Source organism: Lonchura striata, chromosome 14 (assembly GCF_046129695.1).
Source record: "Lonchura striata isolate bLonStr1 chromosome 14, bLonStr1.mat, whole genome shotgun sequence".
Lineage (NCBI taxonomy): Eukaryota > Metazoa > Chordata > Aves > Passeriformes > Estrildidae > Lonchura > Lonchura striata.
In genome coordinates this window covers 17,942,266-17,961,925 of record NC_134616.1, presented here as the reverse complement: position 1 = coordinate 17,961,925, position 19,660 = coordinate 17,942,266, and the positions used below count along the sequence as shown (strand labels likewise).

The 19,660-nt window shown below is 43.2% G+C and overlaps 1 protein-coding gene across 1 annotated transcript in view; it reads right to left on the bottom strand.

Annotated features, from left to right (window-relative positions):
• Nucleotides 1–227: 227 nt before the first annotated feature.
• Nucleotides 228–19,660, bottom strand: part of LOC110467900 (transcription factor SOX-3) — a 53,164-nt gene continuing 33,731 nt past the window's right edge. The window contains exon 2 of the mRNA XM_077786590.1: nt 228–297. Within this exon, the coding sequence (XP_077642716.1) occupies nt 257–297 (41 nt within the window). The 3' untranslated portion in view covers nt 228–256. The remainder of the gene's footprint in view (nt 298–19,660) is intronic.

Below are 19,660 nucleotides of genomic sequence, written 5' to 3'. Positions count from 1 at the left end.
ATTACTGCATGTCATGTTTTTTTTTTTTTTTCTTACTGTGGCACATCTAGGGGAAATAAGACCAACATCTTCAGAAAAAAGGCAAATGTGTCACTTCTGCAGCCAAAGAGCAGCAACCTCCTGCAAAAACCCCTGAACAGAGGTTTCCTATGGTGCAGATTTGGTCTGTTTGTCAGTTCTGCTCACTCACCTCTTCCTCCTGCACTGCTGATCTCTCAGTTTAACTCCTCCTCTCACATTTCTGGAGACGTGCACTTCATTGCCAACAGCACTTTTGATTTCCTCGCAGGTGCCCTCCTGCAGGTCAATAACAGAAAAGAAACACTGATGCCAGCAGATAGGACAGTATGAAAACACCAGGCCATGGCTGGGGGAGTTAATGGGAGATTTTTCTGCCTACAGATGCTATTGATCATTGATCCCTTCTGTGATCTTGTTTTCCTTCCCATTCTATTCCAGCTATCACGAGAGCTCCTTGTTATGAATGTTCCGCCCACTCTTTGACATTTCTGCTAACCAAGGATTGTCACTGCTGTTTAAAAATGATTGATGCTTAGACTTTAATGAGTAAAAAACTTTGGTGAGTAAATTTTGTATGTACTTTACCAGTAGCATCATCAGCCTGGTAAGGACAGCAGTGGTGAGTGACAAATTGAAGTTGGGGGTGAACAAGCTTTGTTCAACTTCATTAAAGGGGAAAAGCAGCACTAAAAACCCCCAAAGTTTCTGCCCAGTGTCTTGGCTGTGAAATCAAACAAAATCTAAAAGTTTAAATGCTGTTTTCCAAAGTCTAAACTTGCATCTCAGTGGGAGATATAAAATAAAGGTATTTGCCCCTTTCTGATATCAGACAGAGGATTTTCTACCAGTCTATTCTGATGCTGGCACCAAATCTACACATTTAGAGGTTGCTATTCTGACAGGAAAATCCAACTAATGTTTGATGCTGGAAACACACATCCTAAAGTGAAAAAGGCTAAATGTACTGGGATTTGTGCTCATGAGTCACTTCCACAGCTCAAAATGCTCAGTGAGTGAATAAAACATTCCAGAAAGTGCCATGTACAGCATGAGGCATGCAGCCTCAATGAGCTGATGATTTTTTACCAGCTGATGAGCAGGGCCAGGGAACTATTCAGACTTTTGTTTTGCACTCTGGAGAGTTTGGTTTCATAACCCTGCAAGAGATGTGCATGAGACTCACCTAGAGATGAGCCAGTAAAGCATTCCATTGTGTCCAGATTTTCCATGGGCTGAGCATACCAAGCCCTGCCATTTCCACTGTGCAAAACAAATCAATCCCTGCTGTTGGCACCAGCAGTTTTGAGGGTAGGAAATAATCGATGTGACTGTGGGGAGTAAGAGAGGAGAATTTAAATCTCACACCTTTGCACTATTCACTTGGTAGAGCTGAGAGCAGCTGGGAAGGACAGAGAAGAACTAATTTAGGACAAGATAAAGAATATTTCAGCCCCTTCTCCTGCCAGGCCATGGTTTCAATGAGAAGGGAATTTGGAAGACCTGTGGCAAACTGACCCAAATTGTGCCAGTCAGGAGTTTCAATCCTGGGAATTTCACACTTCTGTTACAAAGATCTGCTTCTGGACATAGCCACCCATTACCATGAAATCTCTAAGATTAATTCAGATTATCTAAAATATAGAAACAAGTGAAAACATTTCTAATTTAAACAGCAAAGCTGGTCCCAATATGCACAGGCAGTTTTTAATAAAAGCAAGCATGTAATTCTTCCATACTGAGATTGCAGGCTAGAAAGCCTCCAAATTAAAACCAACCAGGGTAATAATATAATTGGGGGTAGAAAAAATGTTAGGAAGGGAGACTTTCTAGTACAAGTCAGCCTTTACAAGAGTGAGATATCTCATGATGTGCCAAAATCTTGTGGCCACTGTAAAGCAAACTCTATCTTTCATTCTTTTCTAATGAACTGATTCAAAATGCACATTGATACAAAAAAGAATGGAGTTCAAGAATCTATACAGGCAAACTACAGAGTTCTTTTCTGTGCTTATGTTTACCTTTTATAAGTGTCTCACTAAGCTAAATGCTTTAGCAACTGTGGGCAGCTTCAGTTCCCCATTATTAGATCTTTGAAGTAATTCTTCTCCAGCATTCAGCACGTGAATTTATTCTGCAATTTGCACTCAATGCCTGCAGTAAGCCCAACTTGTACAAAGACAAAATGCTGTCAACATTTATCTGCTGCTTTACACATGCCTGGAGCAGAGCAAAGGGAAAGTGGCAAGCATTTCTATTCCTGGACTCAAAACAAGCTGCATTCACTTGGTGCAGGATAAAAGGCAGAGAGTACAGAGATGAAAAGTAAAGGGGAAGGGAAAGACTAAGGAACAAATAAGAGACCGAAAAAAGAAAACAAACTTAGGAAAAAAATATTCAAAAGAGAAAGAAGGATAGAATCAAATACATGATCAAAGAGAGAAAGAAATTGAATTTGTAAAAATAAACTCAGACTTGTGACAGGCTCCCAGGAATGCTCAGAGAAGCCCAGGGGCAGCAAGATCTGATCTCTGCCAGCCTGGGTGACAACATCCACCACCAGTGGCACACCAGTGCCAGCAGGCAGGAATTCACATCCAGCAGCAGCCTCAGCTCCATCCTGAGCATCCAAGCAGGGCTAAGGAAGGATTAAATGCAAATGGGCAGGAACAAACTTACTCAGAGAAAGGAATGTCATACCCAAACCTCTGAAAACTCCCCAAATTGCAGAGAAAATGTCCTGATATCTCTAGAGGATAATGAAAAACATTATTCTGGTACAGTTAGGAGGGAGAACCTCACAGAATGAGTAATTCAAAGACAAGCCATATGGGTCCTGTGCAATTATGGCTGCTTCAAAGCACATTTTTTTATTGGAAATTGATGTCTATCCTAAAAATATTAATGGGGATGTACAGGTTCCTTTTGTTTTTCTGAAAAAATGGTCAAAATATGCTATTTCTATAAGGTAAAAGCAATTATGTATTTTTAGAAAATCTCATCATTCCAAATTCCAAGACTGTAACTTTTGGTTATGTGCAGTGACAAAGGCTTTGGACTCGCAGAATTTTTGTACTAGCAGGAAATCCATTTTTATTGCTTTCCTATCCCCTCCTTCCTTCAACAGCTTCTGAAGAAAGAGAGGAAAATAAGTAAGAGGGTGCCATGAGTGCTATGCACTGTGCATGCAGATGAGCTGAATGCTTAATTACACCTCACAGGCCAGGCCTGGCTCCAAGTCCCACTGGAACCATCCAGCAGCAGCAGCAGTGGATGGTGCCCAGCACTTTGTTGGGCAGATCCTTGGCAGGACTGCCATGAGCTGTGCTGGGATGCCCCAGAGCTGCTCCAGGGAAGGGCTGAGCATCCTCAGTGCTGCTTCCTTCCCTGGGGAATGGAGAGCACTTGGCAGGATGCAGCCTCAGAGCTGCCTGGCACATTGTCCCCTTTTGTGGGGTGAATTACTGGGGAAGAGGTTTTTCAGTGACTGCTGTGAACCAGAGAGAAGTTTGATAAGAGGATCCATGTTTACCCCTGAAAGAATTTCCTACCAAGGTCATGAAGAAGAAGGAAGAGGAAAGTAAAGAAGAATAACTTGCTTCCACTCTAAAACTTCCACCTTGCTTCATATCTATTACTATATGCTAAAACCCCAAACTCTAAGTTTTCTACTTTGTGAAATTACACATTTCTAATTACACACTCATAATCTTGGTGTTATCAATCAATTGTGGAAGCCTTTTCCACGGCCTCAGGTCAAATGCAGTGCTCTCCTGGGAGTCAAGAGTCTGTCTGTATAGAAAAGTCTAAAATTCTCAGCATCCAGAGCTCCAACAGTTGACATAGAAACCAAAAAAGAAGGAAGGATAAATAAGAGAAACCTGCAACTGCCTATTCCAATGAGCACTTTGTTTGTCTCTCATGACCAATGAGTAAAGTGTAAACTGATGAGTTTTGTAAGAATGTATAAAAAGCATCCATGCTATCATAAAAACAGTTTGAAGCCTTCTGAAAATGGAGTGTGTTGCTTTGTATTTTCTCTGTCTCAGCTACGACAAGGTATTTCAAAGCAGATGAGGTGGGCAGCAGTGCTGGGTGAGGGGCTGCACCCCCAGGACAGGGGCAGAGGGAAATCAGGGCAGAGCTGCTGCCCCCGAGATCCCCCATGGGCACAGCTTGAGCCCCCAGCAGCATCGGGGGGAGGAGGGGATGGAGCCTGGACGTGTTTTCTGTGCTAATCTGAGAGCTGGCCCAAATCCCAGCACTTGGGTCACTTGTACACAGGGTTCTCATTGTGAGCTGGGGGAAAATGGCAGCCGCGCAGTTGGGCTTTGAAACTATGCATTTTTTAAAACTTGTGTATGCATAAGCCTCTTATTTAATGAATGACTCCCTTTGTATTTACATGTTCCACCATCCACAGGACAAATAGGGTTTAGTGGTTTGAGAATGAAAACCTCTCCTCCTCAAGGGAGGAGGGGGGGAAATAGCTGCAGCTATTTTATGGAAGTGGTAAAAAATCAATTAGCCTCTTAGATGCAGATCATACCTGATCTCCAAGGTGTTCTGTGGACATAAACATATTCTTTCTTAGGTCACATATTCTTTTTAAAGTTACATGTTCCACAGCTTCAATCAGAAAAAAAATTCTGATCTAAATCTAACTGAAGCGCATTGGTTTCAATGCAGCTGAATTCAGAACAAAAAGTGGTCAGAAAAGTTATTTTAGGCTGCTCCAGATCATTATCCTAAATTAGAAGGGTCTTACCAGACCTGAAGGCTTCTTAATCTTACACCTTTTTTTCAGTATTCCCTTTAAATTCAGCTGATAAATGGAATATGTAAAATAATAAATAAATATAAAATATACGGCAGAAATAATTTCAAGGTATTTAGCAGCTAAGATAGGAGTGCACAGAAAGCAGCATTTTAAGTTGTCTTGATTTCCAAAAGGAAATAGTTATAAATTAGTTCTAGGGCACTCTGATTCATTTATAAGAGTGGTTGAAGAAACTCTTCAATATTAATTAGTAGCCTGTGAATTCAGCCTATGCAATTATGATGAGACAGTTCTTTGGGTATGAAAGAGCTAACTTATCATATTTTTGAATTCGCCATCTCTAAGCTTGAATATTTTTGTATTTCCATATTTCTCAAGTAGCACTTAATTTAATCTTATCCCCATTTCTTTCAATAAACCATTGTTGCCTCTCTTAAGCAGCACAGCTTCCTCCTCTAACTCATCTCCCCGTGAAATTGGTTTAATGAAGCAGAAAGGTATGAAGCATTAACAACACTGGAATTCATGTGGTAGCACTTCATTTTTCAGAGGCACTCACATTTCCTAGCTAATTTATAAAATCAGCACACAAATGATTTTTATCACAGCCATTACATCAGTATAAATTACTGCCTTTTCTATAACACGGCAGTTAGTCAAACTGTTGAAATTATATCTATTAGTCATACAGAGGAGGAGGGAGAAAGAAAAACTTGTAGGAAAGATTTAGTGTAAAATAAGGACTGATAGCAGCCTTATTGAAACACTAATATTAATTTACCAAATGAGCCTCAAGTGCAGCTATTTTGCAAATGAAAATTAAAAATACACAAATTGAAGCATATGGGTCAATTTGTAAAAGGAGCCAAAAAGGAAACTGGGCAAACAAGCCAGGCTTGTCAGAAGCACTCAGAAATGCAATTAGGGAGAAGTTCCTCACATCCAAGAAGGCAACACATGCCTCACCTTCATTGCCCCACGTTCCTCCCAAGCTTTCCCACTCACCCCTTTGCTCTGGCACTGGTGGTGTGCTTTTGTACATGGCAGCTCCTCCAAAATCATCCTTCCCTTCTGCCACTGAAACCTGCTCCTGTCCTGGCTGATCCTTTCCAGACTAGTGCCACTCAGCCCCTACCACCCAATTTTTGCCACACAGCCAAAATATAATAATTCCTGCTGAGAAAATCTTTGCGTCCTATCCTTCCCCAGGGAGTATGACCTGCTTTTCCAGGACCTCCATCCCAATTTCCAAAATCCAGCCGGTAAGAAAACAACTGTACAATCTGCAGAGGTTTCACATGTTTGAAAATACTCCAATTTGCCCTGCTCTGTAAACACCTGTTTCCACCAGATCTGCTGCTGGGATTTCAAGGGGGTCCTGGGTTTCCCTTCCTGTTTGCTGCTCCCCAGACACAACTCCTCCCAGAGCTGCTCTATAAATCCACTGTCACCTGCCTTATCACACCTCTGCCTGTCTGAAGCTGCCACCTGAGAGGGGCACGGCAAGATCTCACCAGGAAATACTCTTTCACGTTCAGGAAGATGCTCTTCAGGATTGCACCAGGATGTTGCATTTTCGTACAAGGTGTGATTTGGAGAGACATCTGTAATTTGGTTTACTTTGTTTTGACCCAGGAAAATCAAATATTATGCAAAAATCCATTTTCACTGAGCCAAGGATTTCCAATTCCTGAGGTTCATAGGGTGCTTTGGGAAGAAATTTGGTCCAGACAGCCTCAGTGGGATTGAGAACGAATCATGAAAGATCTGGAGAGACATTTTGTGGTATTGGCCAATTGTCTACCAGCAGGTAGACAATTGTCTCAACCATCCAAGTATGTTGAGAATGGCTTTTCTGTATTTGAATAAGTCAAACAAATGGTATCCAAGCCTATTCTTGCTCTCCCTTTTCCTATTATTTCCCCTTGATGTGCTTGCTGCCTTGGATCAGATGGGAAGCCTCGGAGGCAGGGGCCACGCTTTCTGATTTGTGCTCTCACACGCCGTGGGACACAGGGCTGCTCTGACACTGCTTGATGCCACACTGGCATTAGAGGCAACAGAGATTAAAACCAGTTTAACAAAAAAAAACAAAATCCGAACTGATGAGATTGTCAGTGCAGCAGCACAAAACATGCGAGGGACACAGAGGTCCAGTTGCCTGTCCTTGCTGCGTTTTCCTGCGTGTTTTGAGATCCTTCTGCTTATGTTTTTTACTAATTAGCTTTTCCCTCCGGTAGCACCAGGGTGTTTTTGCCTGGCTCTCTCCTCCAGCCCCCGAATACTGGTGTAGCAGCGTCTACTGATGGCACCTTGTGGCTAACCCAGAGAAGTGCTTGGGAATAGGAACCAGCACGAAGCGAGCCAGGAAAATACCAAGAAAAGGAGAGCAAATCCTCCTGCCACAGTGAGGGCTGCAAAAACTGGTGCAACTCTGCAGCCACTTCCTTGCCAAGGAGGGCACAGCCTCTGCCGGCTGCCCCCAGCCCCTCGGAGAGTCCTGGGATGCCAACAGGAGTCCTGGCCCTCAGCCTGGCCTCAGCCGGAGCAGAGAAGGGCACAAAATCCACCTGAAAGGCAAATTCCTGGGTGAGGGGCAGCTAGTGGCCAGGCTTGACCTGCTGCCAAAGTCCCCGAGAACAGGGCCGGCCTTGCTGGGTGCCCTCCTTGCCCGCAGAGGAGAAGGGCAGCTGAGCCCGGGCTCAGTCTGTGCTCTGAGCCCAGGCTCAGTCTGTGCTGTGAGCCCCGGCTCAGTCTGTGCCCTGAGCCCAGGCTCAGTCTGTGCTCTGAGCCCAGGCTCAGTCTGTGCTCTCAGCCCAGGCTCAGTCTGTGCTCTGAGCCCAGGCTCAGTCTGTGCTCTCAGCCCAGGCTCAGTCTGTGCCCTGAGCCCAGGCTCAGTCTGTGCTCTCAGCCCGGGCTCAGTCTGTGCTGTGAGCCCGGGCTCAGTCTGTGCTGTGAGCCCAGGCTCAGTCTGTGCTCTGGGCCCAGGCTCAGTCTGTGCTGTGAGCCCAGGCTCAGTCTGTGCTGTGAGCCCAGGCTCAGTCTGTGCCCTGAGCCCAGGCTCAGTCTGTGCTCTGGGCCCGGGCTCAGTCTGTGCTCTGGGCCCAGGCTCAGTCTGTGCTCTCAGCCCAGGCTCAGTCTGTGCTGTGAGCCCAGGCTCAGTCTGTGCTCTCAGCCCGGGCTCAGTCTGTGCTCTCAGCCCGGGCTCAGTCTGTGCTCTCAGCCCAGGCTCAGTCTGTGCCCTGAGCCCGGGCTCAGTCTGTGCTCTGGGCTCAGGCTCAGTCTGTGCTGTGAGCCCAGGCTCAGTCTGTGCTGTGAGCCCAGGCTCAGTCTGTGCTCTGGGCTCAGGCTCAGTCTGTGCTCTGAGCCCAGGCTCAGTCTGTGCTCTGAGCCCAGGCTCAGTCTGTGCTCTGGGCTCAGGCTCAGTCTGTGCTCTCAGCCCGGGCTCAGTCTGTGCTCTGGGCTCAGGCTCAGTCTGTGCTCTCAGCCCAGGCTCAGTCTGTGCTGTGAGCCCAGGCTCAGTCTGTGCTCTCAGCCCAGGCTCAGTCTGTGCTGTCAGCCCAGGCTCAGTCTGTGCCCTGAGCCCAGGCTCAGTCTGTGCTCTGGGCCCAGGCTCAGTCTGTGCTCTCAGCCCAGGCTCAGTCTGTGCTGTGAGCCCGGGCTCAGTCTGTGCTCTGGGCTCAGGCTCAGTCTGTGCTCTCAGCCCAGGCTCAGTCTGTGCTCTGGGCTCAGGCTCAGTCTGTGCTCTCAGCCCAGGCTCAGTCTGTGCCCTGAGCCCAGGCTCAGTCTGTGCTGTGAGCCCAGGCTCAGTCTGTGCTCTCAGCCCAGGCTCAGTCTGTGCTCTGGGCCCAGGCTCAGTCTGTGCCGTGAGCCCAGGCTCAGTCTGTGCTCTGCACTGTCAGGAGAGGCTCTGAGCTCCAGGGCAGCCCTTCCTGCAGCCCTGCCCCGAGGCGCTGCAGGCCCTGCTGCCACTGGGACCAAGCTGCTCTGCAGAGCTGCTGTTGCTGGGGACATGTCAGAATCTGGGTATTTAAATGATCCCAAGATTGTAGAAATTCTCTGTCAGCCCCCCTGCCAAAGCAGAAGCCATAATTGGTCTGTGCTGGTTTCCAGGTTGTTTATTCTGTTTATCTCTCACATGTTCTGCTGCCCTGCCCAGCTCTGTCCTGCAGGGCAGCGTGTGGGGCTCTGCCCTCAGTGGGATGTGACAAACATTCAATACCAGAAACTCCCTGGACTGGATTTACAAGAACGTGCCAATATCTGTCACCTACGTTGGACAGTGTGTCCCCAGCCTGAACCAACAGAAAAATGCCAGCACCACAGTGAAACATGGAGGGCATGAAGAAGGAGAAAAAGGACAAGGCACACCAAATTTCCTCCATCTTGTCCCCTTTGGACCCCCTCATCTAGAATCCTAAAATTTTACTTTTTCACCCGTGCCACACTTAATGATTACTGATATCAAACACTCAGAGCTTGTAATTGATCCTGTAAGATTGAATACTCTTTTCCATGAACAGAGATCACAGACAGTGTCTCTGGGGGCTCTGTCCAGGGGGGTTCCTGACCCCTGCCAGGGTCCCAGACCTGCCAGGGCAGCCAGAGGGATGCCCTGGACTCACACAGGGACACCCCAAAACGCTGCTTCCCCTGCCCCCAGAGAGGTGCTGGAGTCACTCCATGCCCTCCCCTATGAGCTCAGGTGGGGGTGGCAGGTCCTACATGGCCCCAGACTTGCCAGGCACCTCCTGGTTTGCATCGTGGCCAGGCCTTGGCATGGTGACACTGCGGGCAGGTGGCCGGGTCACCTCCTTGCCCAGGACAGCCACCAGGAAGGCACGGCCAGAGCTCAGCATGGAGCTCTGTGGGCACTGATGGAATGGTGCCCCACACCCAGAATTCCCTTACAGAATTCCCTACAGAATTGTCATAATGCTGGGATTAAGAGGCAACAAAGAGCAGGGAGCCAAGCTGCAGAGAAAGGACATTTGGCACCAAGCAGCATCACGGGGGATGGGTGCAAAAACAGACACAGGGGGACCTCAGCCAGCCAAAGGTCTCCTCAGAAATTCTGGGATCACATGAAGAAGGCAGGACTTTGTCCCAAACATAAAGCAGTTTTAAAAGAGGGCTGCCTCTCATTTAATTTAAGTTTTCTCAACTTTGGTTCAGTCCAGTCATTTCTCTCCAAGTACCTATCCTGCATGTGTTTCGAGGTCTCACTCTGGTTTGTATTATCTTAAATATGTAATTATCAGAATTCCCAAAAATTTTAAAGTTCTTTTAAGAGCTGGCTCCAAGTTTCTGCCCCCAATAATGTTCAGTATAAGTAAGAAGCACACTTGAGAGAACAGGAGTCTAAGATCACTCAAGAGATGAGATCTGCATTCCAGAGACAGAAAAACAGAATTATGAGATGCAAGTTCAAGTTCTCACTTTAGAGGAAAACCTCTATGATGGAAAACCAGGGAGGCTCATTTCAAATGTGGAGGGCTGGAAACAAATCATGCTACATACAGCTGGATATATGAAATCACAAAAGAATCAGAGAAAAAATAAGAGATTTATCCTTAGAAATCCTTGGCAGACTAACATCTGCAGACAGAATCAAGTGTCCTGTCAAACAAGCAGCTCTGCAAACCATACCTAAACACCCAGGGCAGAAGAAATCACCCTCACTGTCCTTCCAGGGGTAGGTGCATCTTTATTAAAAGGCAAATGAGTCTCTCAGCAATCAGAGTTTCCAAGCAGCAATATAAAATCAAGAGAACCTCTCTGTGCCAGATCTCACCTGCAGCCCTATCAGGATCTTGTGCCCATTTTTCATGGCCTATACTCAGTAATTCTCACAGCTCTGTGCACACAGCTTTTGCATACAACCACACAGAGCTTTCCTGTGAGGAACATTTTGTGCTTTCCAGTCCAGCAGAGACAGAAGAATCCTCTTTTACTGATTAAAAACAAATAATAGCTCAAGAAAAAAAAAAAAAAAAAGAAAAAAAAGAAAAAAAAACCAAAATGACAGACTAAAAGAGGATGTTCAGCAGTAGCAGAAAATTTAGGGGGTTTTAGGAAACTTTTTTTCTCCCTATAAAAGCACCTTCTGCCCTAAAATCATTCTTGCAACTTTTGTGTCACTTTTTGTCCTAACTCTACTTAATCCTAGAAGAAAATTAATACCAACAGATAAAGAATAAAAGCCTCATATTAAGGACAACCCCTACCTGGAAAAGAAAGAAGAGTGAGACATTCAGTGAAGCCCACAAAAGCCTTCACTATTCCACATTACCTGGAAGATGATCAGATACCACTGTGATAAGCAGCCTTACAAAAACTTGGGAAAGGTTGATGGCTGAAATTGGAATAATTTCTTTTTTTTTTTTTCCCAAAGGAGATGTTTTACTGCTTTTTTGAAACAGTAAAGCTCAAGGCTTGTCTTTACCTTTCTGTGTAAATAACTTCCTTTCCCTGGGGTGTTCATCATCGGTTTGACCTTAAAATGCATGGCAGTGTTCTTAGCAATATTCAATCAATGGCAGGATTAAAGGTGAAATCAGTTACACAGAGGCAGCCTACTGCTGTTTCACCAGTGTGGTGGCTCTAATCTCCCTCTGAGAGACTAAAGATCATAACTGATTTACTTCTCCTCCCTGGGGAACAATTTTCTGTAGCCTGGAGCAATCAGGAAACAGACTGAATTGGCTTTAATACCCATCTGCCCTTGGGGGGGAGACTGGGAAAAGCTACCAGGTTGTTTCTTCTTCATACTTGTAATTAAATAAACTATGACAAATTTGACAGGCAGAATTTCTAGCAGTACCAGTTGTCTCCAAACTTCCTACTCTGTGTGTAATTGATATATAGCAGCTATTCCCAAGCAATGCTGCAGACTACTTAAACATTAAAATCAGTGATCTTCACTCCATCCCATGATTTAACCTATTGGCAACATACCTCTAATTTTCACACCTATCAAAACTGTGGGACATGTTTAAGCACAAGGAAACGGGGCTTACTTTGATTTTTTGGGTTTTTTGTTGTTTTGGGGTTTTGGGTTTTTTTTACCTTAACTGTGATCTTTCTATTAGTTCCAGAATGCCAGGCACATAAATGAGATGCTGTTGCTATAAGAGAGAAACGAATCTTACAGGTGGTACCAGAGAGGGAAAATCTGGGAGCATGAAAGCATTTTCATACAGATTGATAACAAGGTACATATCACTAACACCTCAAGCCAAAAACTTTTCTTAGTACTGCTTTTCAAAACAGTGCCAGAGGCAAACAAGATGAAAAACTATTTCCCTAAAATACTTCCTGCAATTCAAAATATTTTCTAGCGTTGTCATTTAAAAATATAATAATAATAATAATAATAATAGTAGTAGTAGTAGTAGTAGTCGTAGTAGTAATAATAATAATAATAATAACATTTTCTAAAAAGACCCAAGGTTTTTACTTGTATAGAAAGCACAGAAGAGATACCAGGGTTGGTGTAAGTACAGTCATTTCAAATATGCTGTTATCTGCCTTTCTCATCTGTTTTGCCCAGCATGAGACAGGTTTAAATACCCCACAGGGAAGGGAACTCCTGATTTTTCAGTTTACAGGGTTAGCACCAGAGACACTTTTTTTTCACATAATCTCAGCTGAGACAATTTAAAGCCACAGGCAATTCTGGTTTTTTCATAATTATTAAACTAATTTTAAGCTTGTTCATCTGTTACTACAGGAAAGCTTAAGAATGTAAGAAATGCATTGGTTTCTCTGTCCAGAGCTACCATCCTGGCACAGAATCCCAGAATGGTTTGGGTTGGAAGGGCCCTTAAATCTCATCCCATGGCTGCCATGGGCAGGGACAGCTCCCAGCACCCAGTTTGCTCCAAACCTGCCCAGCCTGGCCCGGGACACTGCAGGGATGAGGTGTGCTCACACCTGAGCACTCGGAGGTGAAGGAAATGCTGAGAGCTTCCAGAGCAGAGCATGGCACTGCTCACCCCTGTTTCACAATGCAAACACAGCAGGGGTTTTGGGAAAACTCCACTGATGATTCTGCCAGCTTGAGGTACCTCAGCCTCCCAGCACCTGCCCACCACACCTTGGGAGAACAAACCCCCAGCAGCTGAGCCACGCTTGCCAAAAGCAGCACTCCTGGAGAGTTTGATCTGGAAACATTTCAGTCTTTCCTAGGGCTGCTGATGAGAAGCTGAATTATGTTTATCAGAGGGCCCTGAAGAAGTCCCACCACCCCTTTTGGCCCTGCTGCATCCAGGTGCTGTCCCAGGGAATACAGGGATGGCTGTGCTGATCAACTCTGTACAGCAGGTTTACAGCAATGAAGCAGTCACCTGTCACAGGTCTGACTCTGTGAGGATACACATACTGCTGCTCCTGAATAGATTTTTTTTAAAATTAAATTAATTTTTAAATCAATCAAAAATAATTAATTAATTTAAAAACCAATCCAAATGCAATTACAGACTCTCAACAGCAATTTACATGACTACCTGAAAATTTGTGCCACAACCCAGAGCAGATGCTGGAAAAGAATCTTTTGTACTTCTCTGGTGCCTGAGAAGCTGTGCAGACATCTGAGGGGCACCACTCCTGAGCCTGTAATTAATTCCCAGTGTTGTTCTGTAGAGTTCTTCCCAGCAAGGAAATAAAGGAGCTTAAATAAAACAAACAGCAAACAGGAATTGAATAAGAAGCTAAACACATAAAGCCAAGCATCTGAAGGATTTTTGGTTTGCCAAATTGATAGCAGGGAGAATTGGTGAATGAATTTCCATGTTCAGCTCTCTACTTAGTTTTAATACTGTTCTTCAAGAGCAAACTGTGATTTAGAACATGGGTATTGTTTCTTATTATTTGGTTAAAAGAACATAAATATTTAGCTACAAGCACCTAAGACAAGTGAGTCATTTTCCTAAGAGCTAACCATTTACCTGTGTGGGATTAAAGTGATATAAACACCCAAGAGTGACTGCTAAAATCTCCTTCATGCTGACATTGCTGATAAAGTAAATTATCATGCTGCAGACAAAACCTATTTTTTCCATTTTGTACTGAGATTTGAAGAATTCAAACACATCCCACAAGTTTAAAAAAGAAAATGAGTGCTAATGTATAAAAAAGTGGAATTTTTAAAAACCTTCCCATTCCCCCTATTTCTCCTCTGCACCTGCTTTTTATTGCAATAGCCACAGGCTGTAATAAGCCAGCAGTGTGACTTCAAGCACTGACACAAAGGCAGCTCTGTCTGAGCCAGTTACTCATCCACATGACATGATAGCTCCCATTTCCTCCTCACTGCTGCTTTCCCAGAGCACTGACAGAAACCACATTGCAGAACTGTCAAGATCCTAAAACCTGATTGCTAAATGTCAATTACCTTGATTAGGTTTCCTAAAAAAAAAATAAAACAAAAACTGAGGGTGTCCTTGAGAGCTGTGTTCCCTCTTTGAGTACTATGAATTCTCCCCTGTTTATTTTTCATTCACACTCCTCTGTCCTGTGCTGGAAACCAGAAATGAAGTTAACTTCCTACAGTGTGAACTTTTTAGTCTGTGTAAAAAAAAAAAAAAAAAAAAAAAAAAAATAGTGAGGGAGTGAGAGATGGGACAAAGATTTACCTGCTCTGCTCCAGCTTGGTAAACTGGAACTCAAACGTATCTTGTCTGCCCACACATCCATAGATCTGCTCTAAAAACAAAGCTGATTCTCTTCACTAGGAAATCAGACACTTCAAATGAACTTTCCTGTTCTTTTAAACAGTGGTTTGAAAGTCATATTTCTCTTCAAAGAATTATCCATTGAAGTAGATGTAAAGATGTCTAAAGGTATTCCAAAATTTCCCAGGGAAGAAACAGCAACACCATCAGAGGGAGAAATTTAAAATCAGCCTAAAACTCAGCCAAAAGAAGCAGCAGACAATGGTGAGGCTGCTGGGTCTCTGAAGGGGATGTTCAGCATTTAGGAAAAACAAACACAAGTTTTTATCATAGAATCAGAAATTCAGCTGCCAGCCCAAGGTAGCTGTGCCACTGGATAAACAATTGTGGCATGTATTTCAAACAACAAATTCAGCTGTAGCACTTGTTACAATTACACAGCACAGAGAGTACAAATTACCTTGTCTTTCTCATCAATTTGCCTCTCCTGACCCTCTATTTCTTCCTCTTGTTTTAATTAATCACCTTTACTTTGTGTGCCCCTTGTCCATCTCTGCTATGAATGAGCCAGAACTTTTTACTCTTGCAAAAATAAAAGGAACATTCATAATCTTTATTTACCTCTCTAATGTGGCTCATCATTGAACACAACAAATCATTTTCTACAAAACAGTTTCTGGCTCTTCAACTGAGAATTATCTAATTATTTTTCCTTCAATTACATTTAAAATATTAATTTTAAGAGGCCTTGCAGCCACTTTATCACCCATACAGCTCCAGCTGTGTGTCAGAAGGTGGCAGGCCAACAGCTGGAGATTTTCTGTACCCACAGCCAACCAGCACAAAAAATCACCTGAGTGGATGTGGTTTGCTGGAAAAAATACATGCAAATACTTTGGCACCAGGTCAAAGCTTCTCCCATCCTCACAGATCCCCCAGGAATGACACCTGGGTATATATACCAAAGATAGCTCAGACTGGAAAAATCTGCAGTTGATGTGATTGGGGATCTTGCTGAGGAGCTGCTTTGGTGCTCCACCCTTTGGAGCAGGAGTGTCAGAAATCTGGATCTGAATCCTGACCCTGGCATCCAGCAATGACCTGACATCGAGGGTTGTGTGCATCAATCATTATCTCATATCATCATTATATCATTATCCCTGAACTACCAGGGTTATTCAGTGTAACAAAGATTTTTGTAGGGCTTGAACAAGGGAAAAATCATACAGAAGAGGAGAATCAACAAAATTTATAGTTTAAAACCCCTTTTCAGTCTGAAAAAAAAACTGTCAAAATAATGCCACAGTAACATTTAAACAGATTTAACAGAATTTAATATCAGGATTTATAGCTTTTGCATGGAGAGAACAAGCACAGATACTTATGGAACTGAATATTAGGATTTATAGCTTTCCCATGGAGAGAACAAGCCTCTAAACTGCGCCTCTGTACTGTGGGGAAAAAAAAAAAGTTTAATTTTGTCATCCTTAAAATGTTGTAAACATCATTCAGTCCCTGCAATGGTGTGTCTCTATTTAAATGGCTACGGCTACAAAAACTCAGATATTGTCCCCATTTCCAGATAAGAAAGTTGTGATGTTCTTTTGACCTTCTGCCAAAGGTAAGGACCACCTGTCGATCTGAATTTCCCTTGCAAATCTGCTGGAGCTGCGCTGCAGAAACTGCACTGCTGGTGCCTGCTTTATCTCTGATTAGCCATCATCTGGGACAGATGTTCATCTGATGGAGCAAAGCCTGCCCTGAGCTGGCATTTCCTACCTCCCCAGCACTCTTCTGGCTCGAATAATATCTGACTGCAACTGAAACACAGTTTTATTTCTCCCCTCTCATCCCATCTTAGAAGAAGAATGAGAAAAAAGCTGTGCAGAGATTTATTTTGATCCTGCTGGAGGAGGATATTGAACACTCAGGACTGGGGTGGTCTCCAAGAGGAGCCTGTGGCTCGGGACACACCAGCGATGCTCAGAGAGGATGTTTCTCTCCAAAGGGCACAGTGCTGCCCAGGAATGTCATTTTAGTGGCAGGATTTCCCTGAAGAGCTCCAAACCCAGCCCTAATCTGTGCTGTCTGCATGAAATACCCCCTGGCATGCCCAGTTTTCCCTGGTGGACACAGCAATCCCTGAGTGGTGCTCCCGAGATCCCATCCCTGGGCTCAGGTTACTGCAGGGATTGCAGCAATTCCTCATCATCCTCTCTCTCCTTGTCTTTATTCCCTTCTTTCACCAGAATATGGCAGCTGGAAATGGACCTGATATTTTATTTACTGCCCAAGTGAATGTTATTTTATTTAGTGCCCAAGCCTCGCTGTGTGTTACATGGGTCTGCCTCTTCTGCTGCCCCCACAAAGGTCAGATTTCCCTTTCTGCCATAAATTCCTTCACTTCCCTGCCCACCTTCTTTGCTGGGAAAGCATTGGAAACCTGGGGTGCTTTGGATTAATAGTCTGGTACTGATTTGTCCATTTAGACAAGTTGGCCAGTCCAGGAGGGTGTGCAGAAAAACTGGAGTGAACTGGGGCAAAGAGCTGGCAAGGGCTGATCCAAAGGGTCAAAAACCTGGATACAGCATTGCTTCCCTTTCCTCCCTGGGCAAGAATGGCATAAAATAGCCAAATATCATTTAAGAAATTTGGCTTCTACCAGTGCCTGTGTTTAATAGAGACATTAATTTAGCAAAGGTTTATCCTGCTGATTGTCATCCATTATTAGAAATATTCTCATCATATTAGAAATATGCAGGAGATTATTCTGTTTGCTACATTCCTGTTTTTCAAGCCTGCCTGAGACTTCCATTCATTTAGGTTAAAATAGAAGATTTTCTTCTTAAGACATGATATATCACACAAACTCACTATGGAAAAGCCTTTTTGGAAGGAAAAAAAAAGCATTTCTGGTGTTTTGAAATCACATGATCTATATTTTTTTTAGTATGGTGTTGTCAACCAGAAAGTTCCAGTTTCTTTATGAATAAACTAAATCTGTTCAAACCAGGAGTTTGTGCTCTGCCAAACCCAAGCCCCAGTGTTTGCAAACACACGTGTTACTGACAAGCCAGTTGTCAACATCCTCTTTAAAAAAAAATAGTCCTTGTACATTTAAAGAAGGAAATATAATTTATAGATTTCTGATTTATGAATTAAATAGGAGCTAGGAGATATTTAAATAATATCTCCATGGAAACTTGTATTTCACAAGATAAGCCTTTGAAGGAAAGGGGCAATGACAGCTTAGGAAGAGAAAATAATTTTAACAGAGATAATCTCCTATAAAATGAGACAAAATAAAGTGAGACAAAATGAATGAAAAATTCCATTTAGAAAGATGAAGCAAACAGTTTTCTCTGGAAATATTTTGCCAGAAATTAATTACTTTTAAAATAGACTGAACCAGCAGCAGTTGGTGCACATGGTGGGGTAGCAAACCCCAAATCAACCTGCAATAACCATGTGAAAGTTGGTTTTCTGCAGAAGTAAAGAGATCTTTAGGATGCCACCTTGATTTTAGAAAGTCCTCTTTCAGAGTTGTGCATGAACACACCTGAGGTACCCAAAGAGAAAAGCTGAATTTTGAGGCACTGAACTGGGCCCTTGACTGCCATACTCACCATTTTCAGTGTTTTCAGAAACAATAACAATGATGACAGCAGTGGCTGCTGCTTCTTTCCCCTTTGGGAAAAGTCAGTCTGTCCCCAAAATTTTACTCCTTGTTGTATTCCTATCCAATATTCTGGAAGCTGTCCTCAACCAGCTGGTCACAGTTTTTTGGACAAATCCCAAATCTCCTAACACAGAGTAAAAAGTTCCCACTGTAGGAACTTGACTTCTTTTCTGGTACCCAGCAGAAAAGGACAGAGGAGTGTGAATGAAAAATAAACAGGGGAGGATTCATGGTGCTCAAAGAGGCAACACAGTTCTTCAGAACACTCTCAGTGCAAAAATGGGTGGGAAAAAATCCTAATTAATGGCAAGCCTTAATCCACAGTCCCAATTTTGTAATCACATCACAGTCTGAGCATACACACCTATTCAGGAATAAAGTATTTGCTTCTACCAAAATGAAAGTCTGAGAACATTATTACAGCCTGAAACATAACAAGAATCATTATATGGATATAAAAAATTAAGTCTGGCTTTCCTGTTTAGGCAAATTTCCTAAATTACCCAAAATCCCAGATAAAAATATTGCTCATGCACACACAAATTTCTGGAGCCCCACAAATCGCCAGTGTCAGGTGCTTGAGGAAGCTGCTGATAATTATTTAAAGCTAAGTTATCACAAATATAATGGAGTAGCTCTTCACAGTTGCCAAAATTGCTACAGCAGCACAGGGAGAGGATGATGTGGCTTTCAAACCTTTTCCTGGAAAGAGGAAAGTGCAGTTCCTTGACCCATGTCTGCATAACCTTGCTTCATTTCTAGATGACCTTAATTGGTCAATCTGAAACACAATATTAAGGAAGAAATTAAGTGTGAAAATACCAGAGAATTCCCCAAAACTTAGGTGACTGTTCCACCTCAGATATAGCCCATAAATGGTGAAATATAGTGAAATTATGTAAGGGAAATTGATTCCCTCTGAAGCTGCAGAGATTGATCATATTTTCCACCAGACTTCTTAAAGAAAAAGAGTCACTCTCTACCACATTTCCCCCTGATTTCAATTGTTAAAACTTACTTAGCTCTGTTCTCACAGCTCATCACAGATGACGGTGAATTTCTCTCATCTTTTTCTTGTCTAAAGAGCAAAAAATCACTGAAATGTGGGCCACAGTTAAAAACTGACTCCGGGATGAGACTGAAGGACTTCAAACATGGTATCTGTTAATGACACGTTATATGTAATTATTGTAGCCCTTTGCCATAAACTAGAAATGACAAATGCAATTCCCTAATTGTTATCTTATCCTCTTTGGTAATTTTAGATCATTAGGAAATATCCTCTTCTATTTCATCCAACAAAATTCAAACAAAATTCAAAATACAAACAAGTAATTCTAGGCACCTTTTTTTATTTTTTTTTCCCTAGAAGATGACACAAAGCAGCAAAATTCACTGCTGTGGTTATGATACTTTTCCTTCTGCAAGAATTCCTAGAACTCTATGTTTTGGTATTAACTTTCTTTTTCCTCCTAGAGATTGGTCTATAATAATGTTTGAACTAGGAAT